The 27,749-nt window shown below is 40.7% G+C and overlaps 2 protein-coding genes across 2 annotated transcripts in view; both read right to left on the bottom strand.

Moving 5' to 3' along the window:
- Nucleotides 1-646: 646 nt before the first annotated feature.
- Nucleotides 647-3,395, bottom strand: LOC309882446 (uncharacterized protein C15orf61). The gene is made up of 2 exons (XM_082769564.1): nt 3,029-3,395; nt 647-1,743 (listed from the first exon to the last, which is right to left on the bottom strand). Exons 1-2 carry the CDS (start codon nt 3,357-3,359, stop codon nt 1,616-1,618), a joined length of 459 nt encoding a protein of 152 aa, XP_082625690.1. The 5' UTR covers nt 3,360-3,395; the 3' UTR covers nt 647-1,615.
- A 2,505-nt stretch (nt 3,396-5,900) lies between these two features.
- The window catches only part of IQCH (IQ motif containing H), a gene marked incomplete at its 5' end in the record, with an annotated part of 65,536 nt that continues 43,687 nt past the window's right edge, over nt 5,901-27,749 (bottom strand). The window contains 7 exons of the mRNA XM_082769171.1: nt 5,901-6,776; nt 8,126-8,234; nt 10,610-10,671; nt 11,929-12,054; nt 15,031-15,198; nt 25,356-25,642; nt 27,031-27,151. Coding sequence (XP_082625297.1) covers nt 6,675-6,776; nt 8,126-8,234; nt 10,610-10,671; nt 11,929-12,054; nt 15,031-15,198; nt 25,356-25,642; nt 27,031-27,151 — 975 coding nt within the window. The 3' untranslated portion in view covers nt 5,901-6,674. The remainder of the gene's footprint in view (nt 6,777-8,125; nt 8,235-10,609; nt 10,672-11,928; nt 12,055-15,030; nt 15,199-25,355; nt 25,643-27,030; nt 27,152-27,749) is intronic.

Here is a 27,749-nt window from a genome sequence, read left to right as displayed (position 1 = left end):
TGCAGTGAGTGGAGGTGCAACTCCAATGAAGAGCTGTATTTATAGTCTGGTAATTAAAAACCATTTTATCAACCTCGCGTTGAGACTAAACCTTTACAGCAAGATATTGACAAGATCCGCAGCAATGAATGAGCAGTATTTGACTTTAAACTTATGAGCTGCAGTTATTTAACTTTATCCAATACAGTGAAAATCAGTTCTAGAATAACAACACTAAGTCATTTTTATTATTAATGAGGCTTCTTACAATACCGTATCTTCATCTCTGAGACCCATTTAACTTGTATCAAGAGTATTGGCCAAAATTAAATATAATAGCGTAAGCGTTTCTCTGATTAAAGCATTATTTAGTGTTGCTTTTAGAAAACTGTATTGCTTCATTAAGTGGGAAACAGTTCCATTATCTGGAATTAAGTAAAAAAAAGTATTTAAATTACATTATACTGTAGCCATAGCTTGATAATAATTTATTTAGGAATAGTGATTACCCTCCAAAAACAGTACCTACTCATTTTACATTTATCTTCCTACTTATGAAAATTGGAACAATCAACTTCCATCACCAGACTTGGCGTTTAGAATAGACAGCATTATTTGCTGGCATTAAAACTAAGCAACAGTAACACATCCTGTACAGGTGTTTTTGTTGTTTGAGCTTATTATCTAATAATTCCCCATTTTCCACTATCCAAATAATTCCCTAAAGCTTTTTCTTTCCCTAGGTTTCCAGCTGAGTTTATGTCTTTCCATCATTGTATTTGCCTGCTCTCAACTACAGCTAAAGAAATCAATTGCTTTGGATGGTAATGAGGGTAGAATCCTTTTCATTCATATTAATTAAAAAAAAAAAAAAAAAAGAACAGCAATTTTTCAGTTAGTGTAGAGGACTAAATCTTTAGATTATTTTGGTTTTGTTACTTACCTACAAAGCAAACAAAAGACAACATAATGAAGGTATTTGGAATTCAAATACAATGTAAAACAAAACAAAACAAACATAAAATGTATTTTAGATATTTTATTTAAATATCATTTGAAGAAATGAGATACAAATAGTCATTTTTAACTTATTGTGCATACTTTTCCAAAAAGCCTTCTGGGCAGTTGTAAAGAGTCGCTGCTGTGGATTCATTCAAACATTCTTGCAAATACAACAATTAATATATTACAAAGCATGTCGTCAGTCTAAATCTGAGCAGCTTAGTGTTTTCAGAGACATTCTGAGAAGTTTGTTATATTCGCAGTTTCCTTGCCCACATGCTACAATTCAGTCCTATAAGTTGGCACACTTCTCTTTTTTAAATCATCAGAAGCTTGTTCAGCAGTTCTAGTCACCGACTTATATAAATTGTAACACCCTTAGAAATACTAATTCTTTTCCTGAGGCTTCTACTTTTTCAACTTTACTAACCTCTGCAAAAATAAACCTGTTCTTATGACCAAAAAATTCTGTGAAGCTTCCTGAGGACATGTTAAATAAAAGAATACACAGCAAAAAAAAAAAAAAGAAAAAAAAAAGAATTGCCTTCAGTTCTCTTTTAGTCACAGGGAATAGACATTTGTAGCAGCAGTAACACGAAAACCCACCAAATGACAGGTACTTGAGGGCATGATTTCAGTACATTGCACCTTCATCTTCTTTATTTAGAAAATAAATAGTAACTGGGCCATGACTCGTATGAACAGTCTCTGTGACACTGGCAAAGAACCAGGAGCCAATTCCATATAGTAAAGTTGGGATGCCTAAGAAAAGACAAAAACACGTTACATACAAAGATAACAAGCCAGGAAAATTAAACCTGCCGAGTAACAGTAAGGAATAATGCTTCAGAAATGAAAATAGAGGAAAATCATTCCTATTAAAGAGTCTTAAGATTTTGCCTTTACTGAAATGCTTACAAGTAGGTATCAGCGCATGCTATGCTTCTTGCCTATCAAACACACATGAATCAGCAGCTGAAGAACGTAGTCGCCAGCTCCCAGTTTTGCCGTGGATCAGGGCAGAAGTAGGAAGGAAAACAGGCGGCGACTTCACAGATCAACATGAAGCTGCTCTGGGGAAGAATGAGGTCAGTAGTCAAGACTACCGGCTCCAGCAAAACCAAAACGAGCAGGAAGGTGGATACACAGAAAGTGCCATCATTTTTAGCACCGCTGAATTATCCACCTACCACAGAGCAGACACAGGAAGAAAAATGGCGATGGGTTTAGGCCCTGAATTCAGTAAGGGACAGAAATAATGTAAGGTGCTTAGTTACCTAAATGCTAAAGCTAGATTCTCAAAAGAGGGTGGTGAGTTGACTTTTTAGTCACGCCTGCTGATCATTTAAACATGTACAGTAGCTGCAAGGGAGAGAGCAGATAAATGGTCCGACAGCGGAGAAGGAAAGGTAAAATCAGATTAAAAGTTATTACTGAATAAAATCAATTTCTGTGGTTGCATTTTCTCTCTATAACTGGAAAGATCAGTGAATGAGGGCTGGCAGACCTTAGGCGCAAAAGTTCACTGAAGACTTGTGAAGGAGAGTGTATTTTTAAGTGGAACATGAAGAAACTGATGGAAAGTTCAGCGCTGGCAGTGCCAGTGGCATGAAGAACTCTATCTCCTGAGCAGGTTTTGAAGAGTAATATTTCAAAGCATGCCTATACCGGTCTGTATGTTACCATCGAAGCAGCAGCTGTCCCTACCAGGGCTCGTCCTGCCCTGTCGGAGCGCCGGGGCTCACCGGGCACCCCCTCAGGCCCCTGAGGCTTCTCAGCCGAGCTCGGTCCCACACCTCGGCTTTTCGGAGCCAAAGCGACCGGCAGCGACTGACCCAGCCCCTTCCAGCCGGGCTGAAGGCGGCTCCGTTCCCCTTCTCCCCGGGCCGGCTCCCCCCGGTCCCCTGACGCGCGGAGCGGCTCCACCACCGGGCCCCGTCCCGTCCCCTTCCCCTCGCCCCCACGGGGGGCGCCCAGACCCCGCTCCCTGCCTCAGCCCCTCAGGGGGGAGCCGAGGGGAAGCCGCCAGCCCCTTGTGGCGACTCACCGGCGTTGAGGACCTTGAGGGCGGTGAAGGCGGCGTTCTGCAGCGCCAAGTCCTGCGGGGCTGCCCGGGAGCAGTGGTACTTGACGAAGGGGAAGCAGCCGGTGCGCAGCACCAGGTAGTTGGCGCCGTCCACCCGCCAGTTGAAGTGCGAGAGGCCGAACTGGTCGTTGCGCACCGCGCTGTACTTGACGCAGAACGAGGTCCAGTGGGGCAGGCCCCGCTGCCGCAGGTGCTGGCTCAGCACCTCCGAAGCGGGCGGGCGCGGAGGGGCCGCCCCCCGCCACAGCAGCGCCCCCACGGCCGCCTCATGCAGCCGCCTCAGCGCCCGCATCCCCCTTCCCCTTCCCTTTTCCCCTTCCCCTTCTCCTTCTCCTTCTCCCTTCCCTTCCCTTCCCTGCCGCGCCTGCGCGCTGCCGCTGGGCGGGAAGAGGCGGTGGCGGCTGAGGGGGCTGAGGAGGAGGAAGGAGCAAGGCGCCCGGCGCTGCCTTCCCGGCCCGCAGCAGTCCCTCTTAGCGGGCTGACGGGGGCTTGAGCTGCCCCAAACCCCTTAAAAGTGTTTAAAATCCGCAGCCCGTGTCCCGTTGTGTGGTTATTCGGAATAAAAGCCACGGGGTTGAAGCGCTGTGTGTTCTGTTTGAGGGAAAAAAATTATACAGAATAAGCTGGGAAGTAGGGGCAGATTTTTCCTTTTAATAATTGCAAGTAATATCTCAAACTCAGCGATCGTAAGCCATTGAGCTATGTAGTATGAATGTGCTAATTAATCAATTACTACCCAACGATGTACCTGGTTTATTTACTGTAGTGTACTACATGTGTGTAGAACCAGTAATTATTAATCATCGTCAGTAACAAATTTGACTCAAGTTCACCTTCTTATAATTAATAGAGCATATAGTTAGCTTTAATATCTTCCTTTATTAGTAGCAACAGTGACTGAGAAGAGAAGGTGCAGTCTGATACTGGTTCACTGAGGTGAAGGGCAGAACTAACGCATTGCATCCTGACAGTGATATTCTGCTGTTATATTGCATGGTCAAAATTACCTCCAGTAAGCATATACTGCCTATAAAGTGAACGTTTTACAAATACTTTGGTTTAAAGAAGTATTTATCTCACAATACCTTGCAGTTAGCTTTGCGTTGCTCCTGTTAAACGTGAATGAAGAAGGGAAAATTTCTTCAGCCTCCAGCCTCCTATGACCCTAAACAGCTCATAGCCCTGTACACTGAGGTAATATGACTTGATGTAGCTAAGGACACTGAAATGGGTAGGTTGGCCCTTGGTGTGTTTTGCCTGGAGGCCTTTTCTAGTCTTGAACAAATTTACGTGCCTGAGAAGCTGTGTGGGTGAACATCTAGGCACCTACAGGCTTCTAAGCACTTGCAGTATCAGATGGCAACAAAACAGGGAGAACAACCTCAAATGGCTAATTCATAAGCTACAGACTCTGTCCATTATTAAAAATACATGTTTAATGCATATGTTTAAAATATCCTTTGTGATCCGTGAAATGCTATCAGCTGAATGCATGTCTTCGTTTGCAGCCCTGGCCCATCAAAAGCACAAAACCTTTATTTTAATTGTCTGTCTCCTGCAGTTGATGCCAATCCCCACTTCCCCTCATGTAATTCCACAAGCATTCCTCCACCCCTAGCAGCTGGGGAATCAGCCTGGGTCTTTGTAATCATTAGCTGCAGAATTCGCTGGGAATTTCTGGTAAGCAGACACACCTGGGCCACCTTTTTCTTTTGATTCCCACATTTCCCACTTGCTTTACTTATTCCCAGTCTAGATCACATTCTGAATAGTGCTAAAATTCCAGCTACAGTTCAAGAACTCTGTTACTCTGTTAGTGAGTGGGAATAAAGAATCCATTAATCTGAACAGGAGAATCATAACGATATTTCTGACTTTTTGGGGGAAGATTTTAACTTCAGTTTATAGCTGCTGTATTGCTAAAAAAAAAAAAATAAATACATTTTTGGCACCAGCAGCATGGGAGTTGAATGTGAGAGACTGTAAAGCAGTTTCAATCCTTCCATCAGCTCAACGCTCAGAAGTGTTAATAGTAATTAAAAACTTTTTTCCTCGAAATACATTTCACACTTTGCACATACTGAGAAATCTCTCTCACCATGGGAACTTTCAGATCACTTGTTCTCTGCAAAAACAGGTACAGTTTTCTTTTGTCAGAACAGAACAAAGACATAAGGAAGTGCAGGTTTCATTTACTCCTAGGACACTGCAGTCTATTAAGTGCCAGTGAACTAATGAGCCTCTCAGACCTTATGTTGTTCTGGCTTGGATCAAGGCATAATTTTCCTTAACCCTTAAGAAACTAACTGACTCCTTGGCTGATACTGCCATCTTCTCGTATGCCTCCTCTTCCCCCAGGATATTGGTTTTTTATTGAAGAAACTAGGACATTAATAGAGCTTGGATTTGAAGCTAGGTGAGAATTCCTGAAATAGTTTCTTGGCACTAAAATAGGAGAGAGTATATTATCAATGCAGAGAGGAAAAGGTCAGAACAACATACTTGTGTGTAGCCCTTCAAAGAAAAACAGAGGACAAATATATCTTGTCTTAGTGGAAGAACTAATGAACAATTACACTATGCTTTTTGGCATATTATTTTCTCGGCAAGTGAGAGATCATTGTTGTACCTTCCACAGCCAAAAAGACTTCCATTTCTAACCATAAAGAGTTCTATGAAGTTTGTTCATTGGCTAAATTTCACATTAGAAAAACCTGTGTAAAATTTCTGTAAAAACAAACAATATTGAGATGACATGTCAGAAAGGAACAAGAACGAATACATAATAATTAAACAAAAATACTTAGATTTTTATTTGAAACATGAAGCCGGTATTTTAGAAGACAATAGGTTTGCAAAGGAGTTCAGGATCATAGGACGACTCCTTTCAATCTGGTATGATCTGCTGATTTGATATAGCGATAAAGACAGCATGATACCTCTAGGTGCGTGCAGGGGCATATAAAAGAAGAAAGTGGCATTTTCATTTTGTAACATCAGTGACAGAATTTGACTCAGAAAGATTCCTTCCACAGAGAGGTATCATTTTGTACTAAACAGTTCTTCAGTTTTGCAGACAGAAGCACAACAAGATCCAATTCCTGGAAGTTCAGATGATGTATAAGGCACTGGTGTTAACAGTCAGGATAACCAACCAATGGGAGAATTAGCTAGGGATCTTCTGGACTGTTTATATTCATTAACCCATCTTTATGAAGATACAATAAGGTCAGTTATAAGTTGCAGGCCTGATGGAGGAATCACTTGGTAAAATTAAAAGGTCTGCGTTCTGCAGGTCAAGGTACATTGTCTCCTCTCCCTGAGAGGCTCTGATTCTATTAATAAGGTTTTAAAAACAAATACTGTACCTCAGGATCCACCATATGAATATCAGGGATATTTATTATGATCCTCTGCTTTTGAAGTTCATTTTTATGAAATAAGGAATATTCTTCTAAACACATTCAAAAATCATGGATATGTACGATCTCAGTTAATAGTCACAAGACAATGCTTGTGAAAGGAAAGGAAAACCAAACCTGTTCTTACAGATGAGAAAGCATTTCCAGAAGCATAAAGAGTAAGGCACTTAAACATCTTCAGTTAACTATTTTTTCAGAGCATCTGCTTCAGAAGGTTGCTCTTTTTCCAATTTCAGTTTGTTTTCTCCTGTAACTCCTAGAATTGCTTCAATATCTTGAATTGCCATCTGTAACGGATTCAAGGAATACAAGTTATTTAATGGGTATTATAATGAAATCCAGCAGCCAAAATGCACAGCTGGTACTACTTGCCTTGAAAAGGTAACCGGTGTTACACAGGACAGGATGCAGCAAGTGAATTTACTTTGAACGGTTAGAACTAATAGTAAATATGCACAAATCTTGGATAAATAAAAATATAATTCCTTACAATCTGTAATTCTAACCAGCTAACAGGTGCTTTATTTCACAAATGTAAATCACTGTTAACTCACTATGAAGATTTCCCTTTTGTAATTTTCTTCTGGTTGCTTTTCACTCCCTCAGATTGAAAAAAAATGTTTGTTTTCCTGTAACATGATGAAATCTAATTGTATGTTCTCTAAAGCTGTCATTTCACAGTCTGCTTATTAGAGGAAAACACGGAGAGAGTTAACACTGGAAAGAATCCAATATAAATTATGTTATGTGACTTAAGGTAGGAATCTATAACACATTGCTCCCCTTCACCTATCTACAAAACGCTTACAGACAAGATCTCAGAAACTTTTTTTTTTTATAAAAAGGTCATAGAGTTTAGCAAAAGAATTCCCTCTGGAAAATTTAGCTATTCTCTGGAATCAAAAAGCAGCATTGTAATGAGTGCTTGTTTCAGGGCATGGAGTTGGATTCGTGATTGCTTTACTGTCTCCTTTTGCCAGCAAGGTTGTCACAAAGGAGTTTCAGAGCAAATGTAGGCATTCCTGGGGGAACGTTCCCAGTGCAAAAAGCCCCAGCGCTTTGTCCTGCCTCCACAGGCACCTCCCTAGAGCATCCTCTAGCACACAGGGATGGGCACTGTGGGCAGATTGAAAGAGCAGAGAAAAATTGGGAACAAAATTAACTTGTGAAATTGCTGGCACGTTGCAAGATGTGAACTAATGGACTAAGCACTCAGTGTCTGCCTGCTTACAAGAAATCAGTGTTAATAATCTAAGGAACTACTCGAGAATTACAAGTTTGTTTCTAGTTTAAGGTTCTTACCTTGACGGTGTGCCTTTAAAGTAAAATAGACCGTTGTGATAGAACTGTCTGAAGCAGCGCCAGTGGCTCCTTTGCTTCTTACAGAGGAAAATCAGGAGCATCGTATAACAAATAATTTCAAGCTAAAGTATGTCTCTTTTCAAATAAAAAGTTTCAAACTTAAATTTAACTAACAGGTTCATTGGGAGACTTACTATATTGACCTAGACACTGTAAAATACATACTGCTAACAATAAAAAAGGAATGGTTTAGCACTTGTTTATGATACAGCATGAGGTATTTTCAGCCCTTGTACAGAAATTAACCAGGATCGTTAGTTAATTAACACCTCACCTTAAAATTGGTCTCGCCTTGCATATTAGGTGCTGATATTTCTTGATGGATGATGAAGAGATTGCGAGCAAAGGTCATGAGGACCCCCTGGAGATCCTCTCCGATTGTTCTGTTAATGATATCCAAACAAATGAGTTTACCAATGATTCCCTTCACATGCTTAAAAACAATCGCCCTCTCATTTGTGTCTGTCTGGTGATGGAATTTAATGAGTATTTTCAATCTCACAAGGTGGCAATCTTCAGGGAGATATGAAAGATGAGGCTCCATTTTAACTTGTCAACAGAAAGGATTTGTGTAATAAATAATTTTTATTAATCAACAGCAGAAGTAAGCAGTAAGGTTTCAGCTGTTCCAAGTAAGAGACTACCAGTGAGTTAGGACTGAGACACCAGAGCACATTAAATCTCTGGATTACTTTGAAAGAACTGTTACTTCTGCCTATGATTTGTGAAAGACATTGGATAGGAATTTCAGCAGCATCAGTGGTTCTTAGGTTGTTGTAGCTTACTTAGAAGTACAAATTTTATCTTTTGGGGCTTTGCTTTCTCACTGCTACATACAGACTCTCAATACATGCTATCTTATGGAATAGGACGTTGTGCTGAGGAAGAATGTTATAGAATCAGAATGGTTTGGGTTGGAAGGGACCTTAAAGATCACCTAATTCCAACCCCTTCCCATGAACACCACCCACTATACCAGATAGCTCAAAGCCCCATCCAACCTGGCCTTGAATGCTTCCAAGGAGGGGGCATCCACAGCTCCTCTGGGCAACCTGTTCCAGTTCCTCACCACCCTCAATTTCATCCTATATCTAAGCTAAGCCTACCCTCTTTTAGTTTAAAGCCATTACCCCTTGTCCTATCACTACACTCCCTGACAACGTCCCTCATTTACTGACTAGAAGTGACAGTGTATCTTCAACGTTTTAAAACAGATGATATAGATATTTTAGGTATTTCAGTGACTTTATAACCTCAAACTGTTCTATCTTTGAAAATATTTCCAGGCTAAATTGCATTGGAAAGCTTTACATAGATCTGGCTGGCTTGTTTACTGCCCACAGCCTCATCCACAAGAAGCTCAGAACAAGTGGAAGAACCATAGCCCTAGAAACAATCTTTAGGATTCATTTAGTCCATGCTCTGTGCTAAGGCAGGATCAATGCTACTTATTTCATTCTGACAGAGGTTTGTCTCATCTATTACTAAACACCGTCAATGATGACCTCACTGAAAAATCTAATTAGTGCTTCATTTTCGATACTATCAACATTTTTCCTTATGCTAAAACTGAACCTTTCTTGCTGGAAGGTAAGTCCATTTCCTTTGTCTTACTAGCAAAGACATAGAAAACAGATTTTTCCTTCCTGCAGAGGTTTCAATTTTTATATTTTTAGCAGATACTGTTTCTGCCTCCTCCCTTTCTCTCCAGTTAGCCTTTTGTTGTAAGTCATATTTTCTAGATCTCTACAACGTTTTCATTGCTTCCCTCCAAATGAAAGGAGTTGTTTACCTGGAAGAGATTAGAAGTACATTTCTTACCTTTTTTCCATAAGATTATGATACTGTTTGTAAACCTCTATAACTCACAGATCCTTTTCTGCAAAACTGGTGTTCCTCATCTTCACTACTGCCAAGTGCAATTTCTTTTACCTGGCTCCACTTGGACGTAATTCTATTTTACAGTTTGTTTCTTCATTTTGTCAAAATAATTTTGAATTCTTTTCCTGCCCTATAAATTACTTGCAGTCACATCCAATACTCAAGGCAGCTGTTTTTCTTATCCAGGTCTTTAATGAAATAGCACCAGCATCAAAGAGCAGACTGAGAACAGACCATTTCTGCCTGTCAGACATCATGTCCTATTTTGGCAGTAAACTTCACATAAATTTCCTCTGAGGAGAGGTTTTCAGTCATTGCATATGAAGTTTTTGCAGATTATGCTTTCTTGGACTTCTTAGGAGAGGTTCATATGTCTGAAGCATTATTGAACTATCAGACCTGCCGTAGTCTCTCCGACTGCTGTTGATCACTTTGTAAAGAGCAATATAAAAGGCATTAAATTCTGACCTTCACAGCGTGTACAGTAAGGTTTTTCAAAACATTGCCTGTAAAGTATGCCAGTGCTAATGTGTGTGCTCTCACAGATTGCTACTGACAGTGAATTGCTGCATGCCTTCAGTCTGCAGTGCAGTCAGACTTTAATCTGAGCAGATTCCTGTACATTTTTTTTGATTACCAAAATGCTTAAAGCCTCCCAAAAACTTTTCAAAAGGACAACCCTATGCAAAGTCACTGTACTTGTTTGAACAGTAGGTGACAGTCACTGAACTTGTTTGTTGAGTGTGTGCTGTTCAGATTGTTCATTTTCTGCACTTTTGTTGGAGCCCAAGGCAGCATACACCGTGGTGCCACTCTCTGCAGATCAACTGTGTTCCCAACTCTTTATCAGCCTGTGTAACTGACAGTGTGTACTTACATCATTCCCAATCTGTATCGCTTCTGATCGTCATACAATATAAAAATTGTTCCCTGTTTTTCCTGTTAAGTAGAAAGACAAACCCGTGTTAATTATTCCTAAAATAGTGATAATTATAATAAATAGATTGTACAGGGACAGTAGATTCATAGTCATATCTAAGAAAGACTAGTTTGGAATTGTTTGTGATGGCTTACTGCTCAGTAAAGTAGATTGTTACTCTAAATATTGTAGAGAATACAATACATTAACTTTATGTAAGCAGATTACATTCATCAGAGTCTATTTGATGGCAAATATTTTTGATTCAGTGCAATAGCAGGTGGTCATAAGTACCTGAAAAACTATCCCTTTACACTTAATTTATCAAGAGACAAGTTACCCTCTAAAAGCATTACACTAACTTATATTAAGACATTGAAAATTTTCCTGTTCTTAAAGTTTGTGCTTTTCCTTAAATACAAACTGGACATGAACTTTCATTAACCTCTGCTCTAGTTCATCATGGGCCTGATACTGGTGATAATGTGCATTTCCAAATGAAACCCTCTGCCTTAGGATCTGAAATCTCTATCTGCTGTTCTGTCTTGCATAACATCTTCTGAACTTTTTTACATTTAATTCTTTTCTTTGTATAATTCTGTTCACAAGCCTTAAGCATTTTATATTATCATTTTATATTATTATGGGTACAGAAATGTGTGATACATAGCCATATTATAGCCAAGTGCTCTCATGAAAATTCTGTGCTAGCATTGTCCTAAGTCCAAGCACAGCTCGTGGCTGACAGCCTTTATCCTTTTTACCCACAGAGCGACCCAAACAAACCAGCCAGGACAGCGTTCTCTCTGTAGTCTCCAAGAGAGACACAGCCTCACTCCCTGTGGTGTAACATACAAATGGTAATGCTCTTCATCCTTGGCTGATTCCAGTCAGAAGCCAAAAAGCAGGTGATGTATCTCAGTACTGCAGCTCTTCAAGACTCAAATCCCAGCTAAAGTAGGCTAAGTGTTATAATGTTAGCCTAATTTTTACAGGAACTGCTGAAGACTTTTATGCGATTTAGAGTTCATTAATTAGCATCATGAAAACAATTTAAAATCAAATCAATTCTGATTTACTCTTACAAGTCCTCTTGAGTATAACTCTTGAGCAAACACCTTGCTCTGTTTTTAGTCTAATAGAACACTCAAACGTTATATTATGCTAAACAGTACACTTGAACTTTACATTGTGCTAAGTGGTTTCAGCATATTAGAATTTACATACAAAAATTATGCAGAGTGAACATCATGTTTTCTAATCTTTCCTGCTTATACCTGGAGGTCAAATCCCACACCGTGAGCTTTACACATCTGGAGGAGAACATTATAGTAGATTACGGAAAGACTGGAGTGCCTCAGTTGACTGCTCACTACTGCACAGCGGTTGCTTCCTGGAGAAGGCTGAAGAAAACAATACAAGATTCTCTGTTTTCATGACATTTTATATCAGAAACTAACAATTTGCTATCTAAATAAACATTTTTTTCTAAGTAGCATGGAGTAAGACCATTGACTCCTTTTGGAGGAATCCCTGTTCATAGCAACGTGCATTGAACATAGGCATTTCTATGCAGCAAAAGTAAATCCTCACCTGACACTGTGCATAAAACTGTTTATCATAGATGAAGTCTACAGAATTACTTTTTATGAGCCACATTTTGCCATTTTCACAAATTCACTAGCAGCTAAGCCCTGTGAAATCATTCTAAGTGTCTGTTGTCAGGACCCTCTGAATGCATCCTGCCCTGCAGAACACTGTGTTGTTCTAGAGCCAGCTCTTCTTGGTAGCAGAAATTCTAAGGTGAACAATACGAAGTTTCTGCCAAAGGATAAAAGATTTTCAACAGTTTCTCTAAAGCCAAATTTCAAGTGGGTTTCTCCAAGATTGAGGATGCAATTCCTGTGAGTATCATTTTTCCAGCAAGTCTTCAAATAGACCCTGCCCAGTGCCTCCAAGGAGCTATTCAGCTGATACCAGCAGAGTGCATGCCACGGATAAAATTCAGTGCAACATTTTAGTTTAAACTCTATCAATGCTCAAAAGAATAGAGATGTTGCATTGCACAGAACTGAATAGAGCTGTTCTCCTAAAATGAGCCTTTCCTGTGATCTTTTTAATACCGGACTGTTTGTTCAGAGTGGGGATACTGCACATTGAAGCGTGTAATTTACAGTATTTTTTCTAAAATGATATTTGTTTTGACATTGACTCATTTAAGTTGACATAGTTGAAATCCTTATATAATACATCTCTGCCTGAAAATTAATCATGTTTATAATATTCTGAGAATTAATAACACCCATTGCTCAAGTCATTAACTTAAAAAAGGAGCTTCCAAAATCTGTTCTCTGCAGTAGGGGACCACAAATAAATGAATGCTTGATAAAATAATCCAAGTAGCAGTTTAACAAGCGTAAACTTGAATGTGGCTGCAATAACACAGAACTATTGTTTAAGGGTTGGCATCAGGTTGATGAGGTGCTTATTTCAGCTACAAAGCATGCATACACATGCATAATGAACTGCAGTATGAATTATTAATGTGTTGCTTATTTAGCCTCATCTGTCTAGAAGATAATGTATCCTAACTATAATGAGTGATTGGTTTTGTACATAATTACAGTAGCAGCAGTATCTAGGAAATTTGTTCTTTCAAAGAAGGATTTCTAAAAATAAAATCATCACACAAACTGAGTTGCTGCTCCGTTTTATCAAAATCAAACCTACTAGGACTGAGAATATATAATAAATTAAAAGGGACAGAATCATTATTAACATCATAATTTTACACAAAGTGTTTTACTTAATCATTCATTACAGATCATGTGCTGTAAAAGCATTTGTCTCTTCGTTTGTTTGTTTTTTTCCCTAAAGATACTTTCCAGACAGAACAGTATCTTTGTAGTTAACTCTTAAGGAGATAAAAACCTCAGAATTAAAGAAAGAAGAAAAATAAAGGATACAGTGACAATTTATGTTAATTCTGACAGAATTTTAATTAAAAAAGTTGCTACTTGATTACTTTTCATTTCTAAAACTTGTACTACTGGGACTAATCATATCTAATTTACTTCTCTCCAACTAAAAGTGGTTGCTTGACAAGAACAATAGATCAAGAGCTCATTAACCTCTGAATTACAGCTCCAGACATTTTTGGAATGGTGCTACATTCCTGCTCTTTGTACAAGAAAAGGGAGTTGGGACTCTTCAGTCAGGATGTGTGAAACCAGCATCTGTCTTACATCTATATCTCTATGTACATATACATACGTTTCTTATGCTCTGACTTTTCTAAAGCCTTTTTTCCCTTTAAAGAGGGACAGTCTAGGTTGAGAAGCCATGTTAAGTCCTGCACCAATAACGAAATTAATAAATAGATCACCAAGCAAGAGTCATATGTTAGCCATGCTTCTGTGACAGTGTGTTTACATGGGTTTCAAAGCAATACGCAAATATCATTTTATTTAAATTCATGTGTGCAGTACCCAGAGAGAGCCCCAAGTGCCTTTCCATGCACAATGCATGGCACTGAGTGCAGGTGAATCTCAGCTCTCAACAGAGAGCAGTAAGATCAAGCAGGGGAGACTTCACGGCTTATTCCCCTTGGGCTTCATAACTCAGGTCCAGAGAGAGCAAGCAAGAGGGAGTCCAGCTGCATACTCCTGCTTAGGGAACTCACATCAGTTAGGGCACTATGAGTTTTTCCTCCCTGTTCAAACGGCTGTGTCCATAATTAATTCTGAATATTAATTCTGATTATTAACACCGAAGAGTTAGATGGCTCCAGTGCTATGCAGAACTGAGTGAACTGAGAACCAACATTTGGGTTTAACTCAAGTGAGAGCTGGGAGGGATTTGTGTGTTCAGATCCTTCTGTGGTTATAGCCCTGATTGTTTCACCTTCAGCTGTGTGCACGAAGGCACAAAGCTGGGACAGAACTTCAGTGCTCTCACTTCTAATTCCCAGTCAGAGCTCATGAGCTGAAGGCTCATATTTCTGCTTGACTGCTTTTAAGTAACTCCCATAGTCAGAGCAGTGCTTTCACCTCTTTCTGTTTCTTGCAATGCTTAACCAACAGAGAATTTTTTATAACTTGAAAGCTATGTAAAATATTTAGAAGTTAGTTGCTACCACAATTCCGTGTCTGATAAAAAAGAGATAAATAATCAGGTACCCATAGGCATCCAGAACCCTTTTTTTTTTTTTTTTTTTTTTAATTTCTAATGCGATAGTATCCTGTTTACTTTATTAACCTTCTAAAATCTAAAAGTAGCAATTTTGCTATTGAGTTCCTTCAGAGGAGTGATCTAGGACGGATTTTGACTGTGCAGTAATTTATATCAATAATTTGATTTGTAAACAAATCACTGCTTACAGTTTTTGTCTCCTTATGCTGAGTACATTGGCTTTTCATTTTCTTCGATCCAAGAGGTACTTCAAAGAGGCTAGAGCGACAATCCAGGTTTCCATCTGTCACATACAACATGAGCTGAGTCAAGGCCAGCTGGTCACTATAGCAAAGGTCAAGGTCTGTTGCCCATACCTAATGAAACACAAACAGGTGCATTAAGAAACAGAACAAGAAAGGTGAAACCCAGCAATTGTCATCTATGCCTTTATTTTTTTGCATGCTGATAATGCGTACTTATGGTTTCCTTGTGCTGGGGCATCCCTTCCAAACTGGAACGATCAGAATTCCTAAGTGGCTTCAAAAAATAAATTCTCAGTGAAAACTGAAAGGCTAAGGAGAAAACAGCTACCTGTACTGCCAAGATTTTAGCAAGAATTAGAAAAAGTAAAGGGATAATTCTGTGATTCTGTGATTCTCCAGCCAGGGAACCCAGCCGTGGGTGGCTGGTCTACTTCAAGGTGCAGGAGGCTGGCCTTGCAGCTAAAATCATGGCCAGTCTGCAGTGTATGAGCAGCTGAATTCCTCAGCCTCTTGGGCTTCTGGGCACACTTGGCATTTGCCAGTGCAGATGAATACAGGCAGGATGCTGGTGCCCAGCTCCAGAAGGGTTGAGGCTTGAAACCCCACTTTGCTCAGGGGGAGTTAAAGCACCTTTGTGGAGCCAGTCCAGTTATACCCAAGCATCAAAGCTTGTGGAATTCATGCAAGATTTGTGGAGCCAGTCCGCGTCGAGGGCGTAGCAGAAGGAAGCACCACGGATTGCTCCTGCAAGGCTCCTCCGCCCCCAACAACCCGAGCATGGTTTTCCCCATGAGTTTTTCCCTTTTAAAAAATGCTTGTGCCTACTACACCAATGAGAAATGTTAACGCACGCAAATATCTGCCCTACAGTGAACCCCTTTAAAACAAATCTAGCAGTGAATGACTTGAATAAGCCTTTGAATGTTAAATGGCATCATTATAAGGATATTAAGAGGTCAGGCAGTCAAGGCCTCTTGGTAAACTGGAGTTAATTTCTGAATCATATTCACATAGTAATGCCCTTTTTATAATGGTGAATAAATCACATCAGTAACAGTTGTTAATAACTAACTGCCAAGTATCTGTTGCTGTATTAAATATCCTATTTGTCAACTTAAATATTTCCTGCTGCATGGTATAAAATGCAAATCGGATGCAAATAGCTGGCTTTACTTAGTAATAGGGAATGTTCCCCAATTACAATGCTTAATTTTCTTCAATAATTTATTCTTTATCATCACTTCTGCAAGACAGAAAGGAACTTTCATATCAATTTGTACTTTTCCAGTATGTGCCAACCTTTCCAGTAACTAAGTAGTAATTTTAAACCGTGCACGCAGTAAAAGTGCTACATTAATTTCCATAAATATTATCAACAGATCAGTAACAGCAAAACGTGCCTTGAACCTTGCCTGAGCCGTATTTTGGAGTCTCACTTAAAGCTTTGTCCCCAGAAAGAGATGGCCAGGCTATGTGAGAAGAGCAGGGACAACTGAAAAGCCTGGACATCCAAGGACGATCCAGCTCAGGAAAAAATGAACTGGTCGTTCTTAATCCAGACCCCAATACCACATCTGCCCTCAAAGTCAATACCCACACTATCTGGGAGCTTTGTCGCTGCACGAGCAGAGGGGCAGAAGGCAACTTAGGCTGCAAGTGGACCAGAAAGTGGCTGAGATGCAAAACCCATGAAAGCTAACCAAAGATGTAGTGTGACAGTAGTGTATCTGCACTGTGGATAAATACAAGGCTTGTGTTCTGGCAGTGTGTAGAGAACGGACTGGTATTTAACAGCAGATAAAGTCTTAGAAAATGCAGCCTGTCAAAATTAAACAGTCATTATCACAAGCCAAATTCATCACGCCCTGGTAGAGACACAGACAAACCACACAGAACATGGGATAGCACATATATTTTGCAAAAGCTACTCAACACATCCCATGTTGTCACTAACTAAAATTAAAGTACGTGCCAATGGCATTGCTTTAATTTCACATCCAGGGAAGAGTCCCTTTAATTACTTGTGTGATGCATTTCACTTAACCTGAACAAAAACCCAGCACGCCAACCTGGCCCTAACACCTGACTGCACCTTCCTAGTCCCCGAGAAGGCACAGGGAGCCCTACAGGATGCCCCCTGCACAGGGATGTAGCTCCAGCCTCACCCCTGCCCAAGAAAGGGGCTATAGCACACAAGAGGAGAAAGACCTCTTAGCATGGAAAATTTCATGCTGCAAATTATAAGAATGGCCAAATTCCAGTTTGAGGTTTCTGTTTACTTTCAGAGTGCACCAGTTAGTTGCTTTGGACGTGGCTTCATCATCTCAGCCTCGTACCACTGCCTACAAAACAGCTCACATCAGCAGGGGGGGCTGATGGCCCTGCCATGTAAAAAAGGAAGGTGCCCTCCCCGGTCCTGCCTGCTACTCTTTTCATTAATACCTACTTAAACATCAGTCATGGTTACATTCCACACTGGTAAATTCATCGTGGTTTTTGCTTTTTTAAATCCTGGGTGTGGGTCTCCCCAGCCCTGAGCACGAGGAAGGCAAACCTGGCTGCAAGCCACCTGTCCACCTCCTCGCATTCTGGGCCGGAGCCGGAGGCTGAACCACCCCTACTGCAAGTTGAAGCAGCCAAATGGTCATTAATGTGTGCCAGCTGGGATCACCCCCAAGGATGCTTTTGCTGGCTCGGGAATATTGCAGAACACTGCACTGGAGCCATGTCCCTTTCTGCCCTGGATGTGTCCCAGACCATCACTAATGTGGGGAGAAAGAAGGATCAGATGGCATGAGATTCCAGCTTTAACCTAGCAGGGGATTCCCTTTTGCCATGGAAATCCAGAAATAACCTTTAAATTCCCTTTGTACTGCTACAGAAACAGGAGAGGCACAGGGCCTGGGCAACTTCATGTTCATGGTATTTGAACAGGACAATTTTTTTCCATTTTATTAGTACAAATGCAGGCCAGACCATTAGCAGCTAGCTGACTGAACTCTTCAGTGGAACAATCTCTAAGTCCCATTCCAGTTTCTGAAGGTCAAAAGCGTTCTTTGCAAAATTGTCCCAATCAACACCAAGCAGCACTTCCTGTAGTCTCAAGCAAGGATGGAAGTTCAGCAGGCCTGCGTTTGTTTGGTGGAGCCATGTAAGACAATTGCTGTGCAGCTGCTTATAGTGCTCTTATTCTGGAACTAGGCAGTGGACATCTGTTTGCTGGCTTTATCAGCACCTTTCACCAATAATATATCAATATATACTCCCAAATGGACAGGGGGAGCGCATTATATCATACTAAGCACATGTTGACCATATTGAAGTTAGCAGGTGTCCCCTGAGTGTAATGACCTAAAATTAATTGTAATAAACAAAGAAAAAAGCACCAGAATCCTTTATATCTGCATCTAAAGAATTCTAATTAGGTGGGCTCAATAGTTGATGACTTCTCATTTTCTGTGGAGAAGTTACCAGACTCATGCCAAACTCACATATTTCCACTGCTTTGCAAGTGCTGTTTTGCATGCAGAGGCTAAGCTAAATCAGTACAGCTGGAGCTGCCATCAACTGCAGACATGGAGAAGAGTAAAGTGAGAAAAACATCCAAGGTCAGAGTAAGAATAGGGTAGAGTGACACATCATATAGACAAAAGCAACTCGGGCAATGTAACTTAAACATACCTACTGCTTTCTTCTGCTTCTTTTGCCATACTAAAATGTCAGAGCATGGGAAGCTCTCAGCTTGGCTGCTTCTTCCAGTTCTGCAGTCCTGCTACTGCTGGCCAGGCTTAATGAAGCATCATATAGGGTGTGAGCAAAGAGGTAGGCACAGAAAAGAAGTATGGTGGAGAAGAAAGCAGCATTAATAACAGTGGCACCAATCACCCCAGAAAGAGACACAAGTCCTCAGCTGAAAGAATAGTTTCTGTGAAGGATGCAGGAGGCTTTCATAGCAGAGCTGATGCCACAGCTGGCTCCTCCTGCAGCTCAGAGGCAGAGCACTGGGTGAGGAGGAAGGTGTACCATTTACAGACCTCCAGCACTGCTCCCACCATCACTGGCTTCACTGAAGGCTTCACCCAAGTGTTCGCTGGTTCCCTGCATGCTTTGTAGCACTAGATTGTATATGGCAAATGAAAGGGCACTCATCATTTCTGACCACTCATAACTAGGAGAAGGAGCTCAGGCAGGCTATTAATGTCTGTGCAAACTGCGAAACGTTAAAACAGCTGAAAGGAAAAAACAGTTGATGCAAATGTCAGGGAGGGCAAGGTGAGAGTGAAACTACATGAGCTCTGCAGAAAAACTACACAGCATCAGATAAAAGCAGTGAAGAACAGATCTTGATGTAGTTTCTACCGCTGCATAGTGTTACAGCAGAGCAGGAAAAATGTTTTCCAGCAGGGTTTCAGTTTCAAAGGGAGGGCTATCCTCTCAGCTCCGCACTGACAGAGCTGTGAAACAAGCAGGACGTGGCATTTCTAGCAGACAACTAAAACATCTACTCACTGGGATGTGAGCCTACTGAAATCTATTAAAGGCTTTTCACTTAGTCTCAGAACTTAGACTAGTAGCTGTTACTGGAGTCTATCAAAAAAAAACAAACAAGCAAAAAAAAAAAAACAAAAACAAAACAAAACACACAAAACCCATTTCTTAGAAACATCAACCCAAGTCTACGTTTGTGGCATGTAGTCTTTAAAGCAGTCCAACAGCTCCACAGAGCTCGCACAGGCAGAAGAGAAGACATAGCAGACTTATTTCTTAGTTTAGGCTGTTCTCTGAACAGACTAGAAAATTTGTTTAGACTCAACTCTAATACCATCTACAGGACTGCAACAAGTTTTCCTTCAAAGTAATATAAAATGAGTGGCAAAAGCTTATAGAATGCCTTGAAAGTCTGAGCTGGGGCTCTGTGTGTGTGTGTGTTTTAATGAATGTATTTCCATAGTTTATAAAGCAACGCCTGTGGAGGTCAGGCAATTACTAACCAGCTGAATTATCATTTCCTCCAGTAAATCAGAAGAAGGCCTGTGCAAAGTTCAAGTTTAAGTAAAGCTAAAAGAGTGATAGAATCATAAAAATTAACAAATAGCTAAAATACTTCAGTCCATCCTCATTATCTGAGGATATATAATAAGTGCATTTATGCAGTCACAGGTATTTAACATCACATCCTTACAGAACTGCATGGCAAATAGTGTAACATACACTATTTAAAGTACGTGTTCAGAAACCAACTGGAACAGAGTCCACTTGTGAAGTCTAGAACTGATACTTGATTTTCAAGCAACAAACGAAAGTTCAAAGGTAATCAGATTTGTGATTTTATACTGACTTGGAGTCAAAAAGAAAAAGTAGAAGCACTAGTTAAGATTTTAGATCTCAAAACATAGATTAGGGTTTTCCAGAATCCTACCACTGGATAAAAACCAGTTAGAAATACATCTTACAAGACTTACTGGCTGTTTGTCCGAGGAAATATGATCAAGTCTGGAATTGCTGCCTTTTACACAGGCTGCCAAGTGCTGCCAGGAGATGCTCTCCTGGAGCATGCGCAGCTGACGAGCCTGTGCTTCGTGGTAGAGACATCTCAAGTGAGCAGAGTCACAATTATAGTGTAATTCTTTACTACTACCATAAAAATGCTTCAGCTTTAAAGCATAAACTTGAGAAGGGAGGGAAACATAAATTCTTAAACAGTTACTAAATTATAGCTTTTCTTTCTCCAGTATAATTGTTTTATCTGCATCTAGTATTGATGTCTGCATTATTGTAAAGAGCGCACCTGCTATTTTTAAAGAAGTGGTTGAATGACACTGTAAAAATGTCAATTAGTAAAATATTAATGCTACTTGGGTGTTGAAAATAGAGCTTCTTTTATGACTTTTAAAATTCACAATAGAATTGATTATTTCGGCTGCAACCACAGACAGGATCTTAACCGGCTGCCATCTCGTGGCAGCTGCTGGGATGGTCTGGTGCTGGCTGAGAAATTTTAGGGCCCAAAAACTGGCCCTAAACTCTATCCTGCTGAATTCAGGACTGGAAGGTGGTTAACGAGAAAACTGTGTCTCTTGTTTGGAAATAACACTACTACATTCTGTAGGGAAACGCTGGGAATAATTTTAGGATGCAAACGTGAATACAGAAGGCGGCATCCCACCGAAAGCATCCCTCAAAGCATTACCTAAATTATAGCGACAGAGCTGACCGATGGGCTAAGAGGTCTGTGAGGTCTGCTCCAGTTCCCTCTTCCTAACCTCAGACCTGCCCATGGGGCTGAGGCTGTCAGCCCTGATGCCTCCTCGGGGCCCTTTTATGCCAGGGCTGAGCAGGATGGATGGGGATGGGAACACCCCCCTGGGCCTCCCCAGTTCTTCGTAGTGCCATCTCAAGATTTCTCTTTCATGAGCATTCAGGAAGATATTATCCTTTTCTTCCCTGGTAGACAACTTAACACAGCGCTCTTGCTAACGCTGCAAAAGGTATGGGGCTGTGCAATCTATGAGACCAATGAAAAAGGTGACTTACGACCCCACTTCTCCAAATTATCTGCCCACAAATCCATGGACGTAAGTTTATGCATTCAAACAGTCCCACTCAATTAAATGGACTTATTTAGGTGCAACTCCTTGTCAGGATGGGATCCGAGAAGCATTCAGTCAATACTGTGCAGGGCTTCACTTCAAAGGGTCAAGGCCTTGCTCTCAGAGATCAGTTCTGGAGAATTGAGTGGGAATCAGAAGTGACTCAGTCCGAGTTAAGCACCTGATGTTTCTCCTCCCTGTTTTCCCCAAGACACTGAGAACGGCGTGGCTCCACCTGCCTTCCCCTAGGGAGCAAGCTGCAGCTGCTGATAACCGAGATGGAAGCGGATGCTGGAGGCGAGCGGAGCAGCTCACCATGCCCCAGCTTTCTCAGCCCCTCGCAGCCAGGAGGCTGGTGGCAGCGGGCATGTAGTCCCCTGGATGCCTTCACCTGCTCGCCCCCACAGAGCACTCCGGGGCAGACAGAGCAGAGGCGATGCCATCAGCATCCTCGCTGCCTTCCTCAGCTAGCCCAGCGCTGCGACTCCAAGCCGAGCCTTGGAGAAGTTCAGCTCCCTCCCTTCAGGCTTTAGCTGTACAAAAAAAAAAAAAAAAAAGCAAACAATGGTGTGCTACAAGTAAAGTGCAACGTCCAGGAGACTGCAGTGCGGGTGTGCAGACAATCTGCCAGGGGTTAGATCCTCCCACAGTGCTGTGGCTGCAAACTGCGACCTCATCCAGTTCTGTCATAACCCAAGGAAGAGCTGAGCAGCATCCCTCTTGTCTCCTGTTAGACAGACACCAAAAACTGCAAGAGATTAAAGATACCGCCGTGTCTGGCAGGCACAAAGCTCTACCCTCACCCAGACAGGGATTACTGTCTCATTTCTATGCTCCTTCCAGCTTTCCCTTGGAATTGCCTGTAGGACAGCCACGCACTGTTACTTATCCATCATGCAGAGTCTGTTTGCTTCTATCGCTCCACGGGGACACAATATCACAACGACACGTAGAAGGAAACAGTATGTTGAAGGAACATACTCTCTAACAGGCGCAGCCTTAAAAATATAAGCAGTACCTCGTTGTTCATACCAAATTTAATTTTATGCTTATAAACATGGCATATAGATTTTTAAAGGCTTTCAGAATGAAGAGCCTGAAACTCAAATACATGCTTATCCGCTCCAGAGTCCCCTTTGCCCAAGCACACAGGGTTTGTAAGTGTGAGGCCAGGCACTGCAGCATGTGCCTGCTCAGTCCACAACGGCAGAAATACATTTTCACTTATTTGGCCCTTCAAATTTCTTAAAGAGTTGTATTTATGTCTCATGTAACTTTATGAAGGTTTCAGGGATTTTTAAGTATTTAAATACTCAGACTGTACTGGTAACAGATGTTCAATGATATATTTAATTTTTCGTTTTACTGAAAATATCATGTATCAGTTGATATTTTCCATAAAATATAACTCTGAAAGAATGCCTAAGTATACTATACTTCCAGGGAAATGTATCTGAGCCTCTCAGCTACTGCATTAAAATGGGAGCTTCTGAAATTAGTGAGCAAATGTTCTTAGAGTCTAATAGGATTTCTTGTTTGCCAAAAAAATAGTGCTTTCAGGAGCACAATCTTTTGTGTAATCTCTCTCTCACAAGACAGATGGCATCATTAATTGCCTCTATATCTAGTTAAATTTAAAAACCTGTGCTTAAATAATGTTAAAGTTGTCGTACATGCTGACAAACAGAAAATATTAAGGTAGAATCAATTGGAAACAAGGGAAGAAAATCAAGACAGAACAAACAGGAAGAATGAGACCAAAAGAAACACTGATAGATTTAATATGTCCTTGGTCATGCCAGGAAGCATCACAACCTTAATAATTTAGGGAGCATTTCTACATTTTGGTGAACTCCTGGCTTGAGTGAACCGATTGGCAAAACTCCCATTGACTTCAGTGGGTGAGAATGTCAGCCTTTAATCTTTTTAAAGCAACTTTACGTGGAAGTTATCCAATATGGCTTATCCACACTTCTAATTACAATGCTTGTGTAAATACATGTTGGGAGTCAAATGTAACTGTGATCTGTATTTCAAAGCTAACCTTATTCTGATTCTCTGGTTTACCACAGTCACCCTACAGTGGTATCAGTTACCAAAAGTCTGATTTTAAGCCTCCTCTGTGCTTAAAATGGAATACAATTATCATAGCTCTGCCAAAGAGCCAGCTTTTGCCAATAGATACCATATGCTAACTCTTGGGTTTTAAATACAAGCCCTGTGCTTAGAGCCTTTTCTCACACCATACAAGCTGTGATTTTCAGCTGCCTAGGCGAAACTGACACCCAAACGGATTCAAGTGCATGTAGCCACACCATGTTTTAAGAAGTCCAGCCATCCCAGCTTATCTCATTAAATAGAGGCACGTTCCCTTTTACAGTTAAACAGTCTTTAAACAGTGAGCTTGCTAACTGAGGATTGTACAAGACAACAAACTTGCTCAGATAAATAGATGAGTGCACATGCAACGGCAAAAGACCTAAAAACCAGGGAAATACATTGGAAATACAATTAATTGAGACTTGATGCTGAGATCTTGAATGAGCATCTGCATGCAAATACTAATTTTGAATTTGTACAATTGTACCTAGCAAGCTCAACAACACTATCCATCACTACCAATAGCAATTTTACTTTCTTTTAAAAATATCTCATTTTCTTTATCCTTCAAACACAAGGCCACTACCTGAACACTGAAAGCTCAACCTCTTCACCCAGAATTTGCTTTATTTTTTTCTAGCATTATGCTTTGAATTTGTACACCTGGCTTAATATCCAAGCCTATTGGCCAATACCAACCAAACTCACAAGAAGGTAAAACTCTTACATATTAATCTCCCACAAGACTCCTAGGATAGTTGGATAGAGGCAAGAGACCTTACAATGGGAAAGGCTGCAAGGTGAGTTCAGCTGGAAGACATGGGAACTTAAATTCAAGGTATGAATCTATCAGCTGTTTTGTACCAGCTCAGAGACAGTAACTCCTGACTCAGGGCTGTAACTTTTTGAGACATGATAACTGGACTGCTTCCTATCTCTACTTATCTATTCTCTACTTAAATTAGCCATAAATAATGTAAACCCAGCCGTTCACCACTACCATCCTATTTGGCATAAGAATTGTCAATATCACTTCTTTCTTAGATTCATCCTCAAACTGTATCTGCATTGTTATAGAGACATTGGTTAATTCAAAAAGTACAACAATCCCTCTTTTTTTTTTTTTTTTTTTTTTTTCCTGAGCAAAACACAAAAGATTCAGAACATTTTTAAAACTAAAATACACTACGTGATCTTACCCATAAGACCACCATCTGTAAGTACCAGCTTCATGCAAAATACGCTTATTTAGGTGGGAAAAAAAGTCAGTGGAAAAAATTCAGATTTTTTTTTTTTTAATCATTCAGCTTTGAAAGAAACCCTTCAGGCTTTGTTGGCTTGTTTCTCTTCAGGCTGATGTAAAAGGTTCCTCAGGTCCACCTGGCAGATCAGGTCTAAATTTTATGTTATTGTTAAAATAACCACATGGTCTACCTACCTCCACAGGCCTCACCGCTGAGAAATAAAATGTTTAAAAGGGCAAAGCTTTCTCCTGACTATTGTTTGGAGTCAAGTAGGAAAGCAGACATTTCTTGATCTCAGAGGGACATTATGAAGTAGTGTATCTGCCCCACTCACCTGCTGCTCCATTGTTTGTGGATGGATGAAAGTCACAAAATCAACTGAGAAGTAACCGAGCACTCCTTTCGATTTACAGGTTTCTCCAATTTTTAAGCAGAGTGAATTAAGAACGGCTGGATCAACAGAACATTGTGGAATGGTAGTGCCAGATGATCGCAAAGGTCCATCAGCATGGAGCTGGTCTCCAGACGACACTATTGTTATCTCGCCTGTTGGCTCTATCAGCATATCCACTGTAAGGTTTGTGACATTTTCTGAGAGCGGGAAGGCTTCTATCACACCACCTAGTAAGAAATGAATTAGCTGTTAAGCTAGTAATCAAATTCACATACGACGCTCTTCAGAGTGCACAGAATGAAACCATCCAGCTCCTATTGTGCTCAGACATTGCAGGGAGGACTGCTACGGAGATAGAGCAAGTAAATAAATGTAATGTGAGCAGCATAGCTAGGACCCATGAATCTCTTAGAAAAGAAAGAGATCTCAGCTACTATAGCACTGAACAGTTCAACCAGCGGCTTCGATCTGCAGATGCTTTGCAAGCAGTTCTGAACTTGAACTATATCACACATCTGACAGGAGGAGCATGCTTTGGGGTACTATGAATGAACCCTGGACTGTCCTACAGTGCAGCCAAACGCCAGGGCCAGAACAGCAGTGAAATGACAGTGTCAGGACCTCTGGGGAGTGGTGTCTCCTGCTGGGAACTGCTCTTGGAGATTCCCATCCATACAATGGTCTGAGATACGTAGTCTGCCTTTTGGTATTCACCCACACAAGGAACTTGGTATGTAGATGGGAATGCTGGAAAAGCTGACAACTCCTAGCATGGTTGTCCATAGGAAAATCACAGAGAAATTTGCTTAGCATTATGGATTTGCATTTTTACTGCATATAATGCCGTAACTCATTTAGTTAGGACAAACTAGTTGGATACTGGTCAGCTCTGATGCAAAGGTGCCATAATAGAGTTAATGCAGGAAGCCCTGGTGAGCTCTCAGCACCACGCGAATAAAACTTCCAGCTCTCAGATTGGAACTTATTAATGTTCCTTTGGCTGGAGGGCAAGAAAGAGCATGGCAACAGTCTAACTAGGCATCTGTAACAATGGACTGTAAAGGACAATAAGGCACTGCATTACTGATTCTCAGCAGTGATCCCACCTGCTTGAAAAGCAAACACTGGAGGGAAAGCTCAGCTTTTCTCCAGGCCTAACTTTATGCAATATATGTAGCACCCTGAGTTCATATATAGCTTGAATCCTAGTCCTGTGGGAGAGAAAATCGACTCGCAGATGCTCACCAACAGCCAAAGATGAAATATTCTTACATTCACCTGTGTGCAAACTCACATGCCAGCATCCTCTAAAGAAGTTCTTTGCCAAATGTGACAGCCTCCAGTACAGAAACCCAGGATTAAGGAGTTGGTGCTTATTGAGTTAGAATTATGTAAGAAGGACAAACCAGAATTAATAGAGGTTAAATGCTTGGATAGGACATATGAATGATAGAATAGCTGCCTATAATTCATTCGTAAATGAACATTTGAAGCATAATGGAGAAATAAAAGGAGATAAATATTTAAATGGGCCCAAGATTAACAAGAATATGGCATACAATATGGTATAATTACTCCTTATAACACTTAACAGCGACTTTGCAGTCTTATTTACCTTGACTAAGAAATGTTTGGAGGAATTTTTCCCATGTAGGGAATCGTTTCTCATTGACTGGCTGTACGTGCTGTGCTAAAAGGCCCGGCAGCTCCTGGGAGATCTTCACCAAAGCTGGCTCCTGCAGAAACAAATTAAATAGAACCACAAGCAATTTTACTACAGAAATGAAAACTGCTTGTGGGGTGATTAAAAACCAGGCCTCCAACAGGCAAAAAAAAAAAAAAAATGTGGTTACTGTTTACCCACAGTCAGGAAGCCTTTTTTAATTTTTCTACTTACTACTCTTCCCTCCTATTGAAATTTTTCCTTCTCTGAAAGACAATTCCACCCCCCACCTTCAGTGCAGCATCTATTTCATTATAATTTATATCAATAATTTGATCTGGCAACTGAAAATGCTAAGCACTTGGTAACTGCTTAGGGATCAATACCAGCAGTCAATAACTTCTACATTGTTTATATTTTGGATCTGAGCATATTGAAATAGTCACATATACCAGAAATACTTCTATGGACTCTATGTTTGAGCTGTTATATAACACAAACAGCCTCTAGTCACAAAAAAAAAGCAAGGGGGAGAGGAATAATCAACCACAAGTGTTTTTAAAATGGGAGATATTCTTATTGCACCCCCCAGTCTGTGACAAATTCAGAAGTGCATTAGTGCCTCTATCTTTGGTAGAATATGATTAGTCATATTATAGGAGATAAACAAG

This window comes from Aythya marila (assembly GCF_965140915.1).
Source record: "Aythya marila genome assembly, chromosome: 11".
In the NCBI taxonomy this organism is placed as follows: domain Eukaryota; kingdom Metazoa; phylum Chordata; class Aves; order Anseriformes; family Anatidae; genus Aythya; species Aythya marila.
Note: the sequence above shows the minus strand (reverse complement) of the source record. Positions and strands in the feature narration are given on the sequence as shown.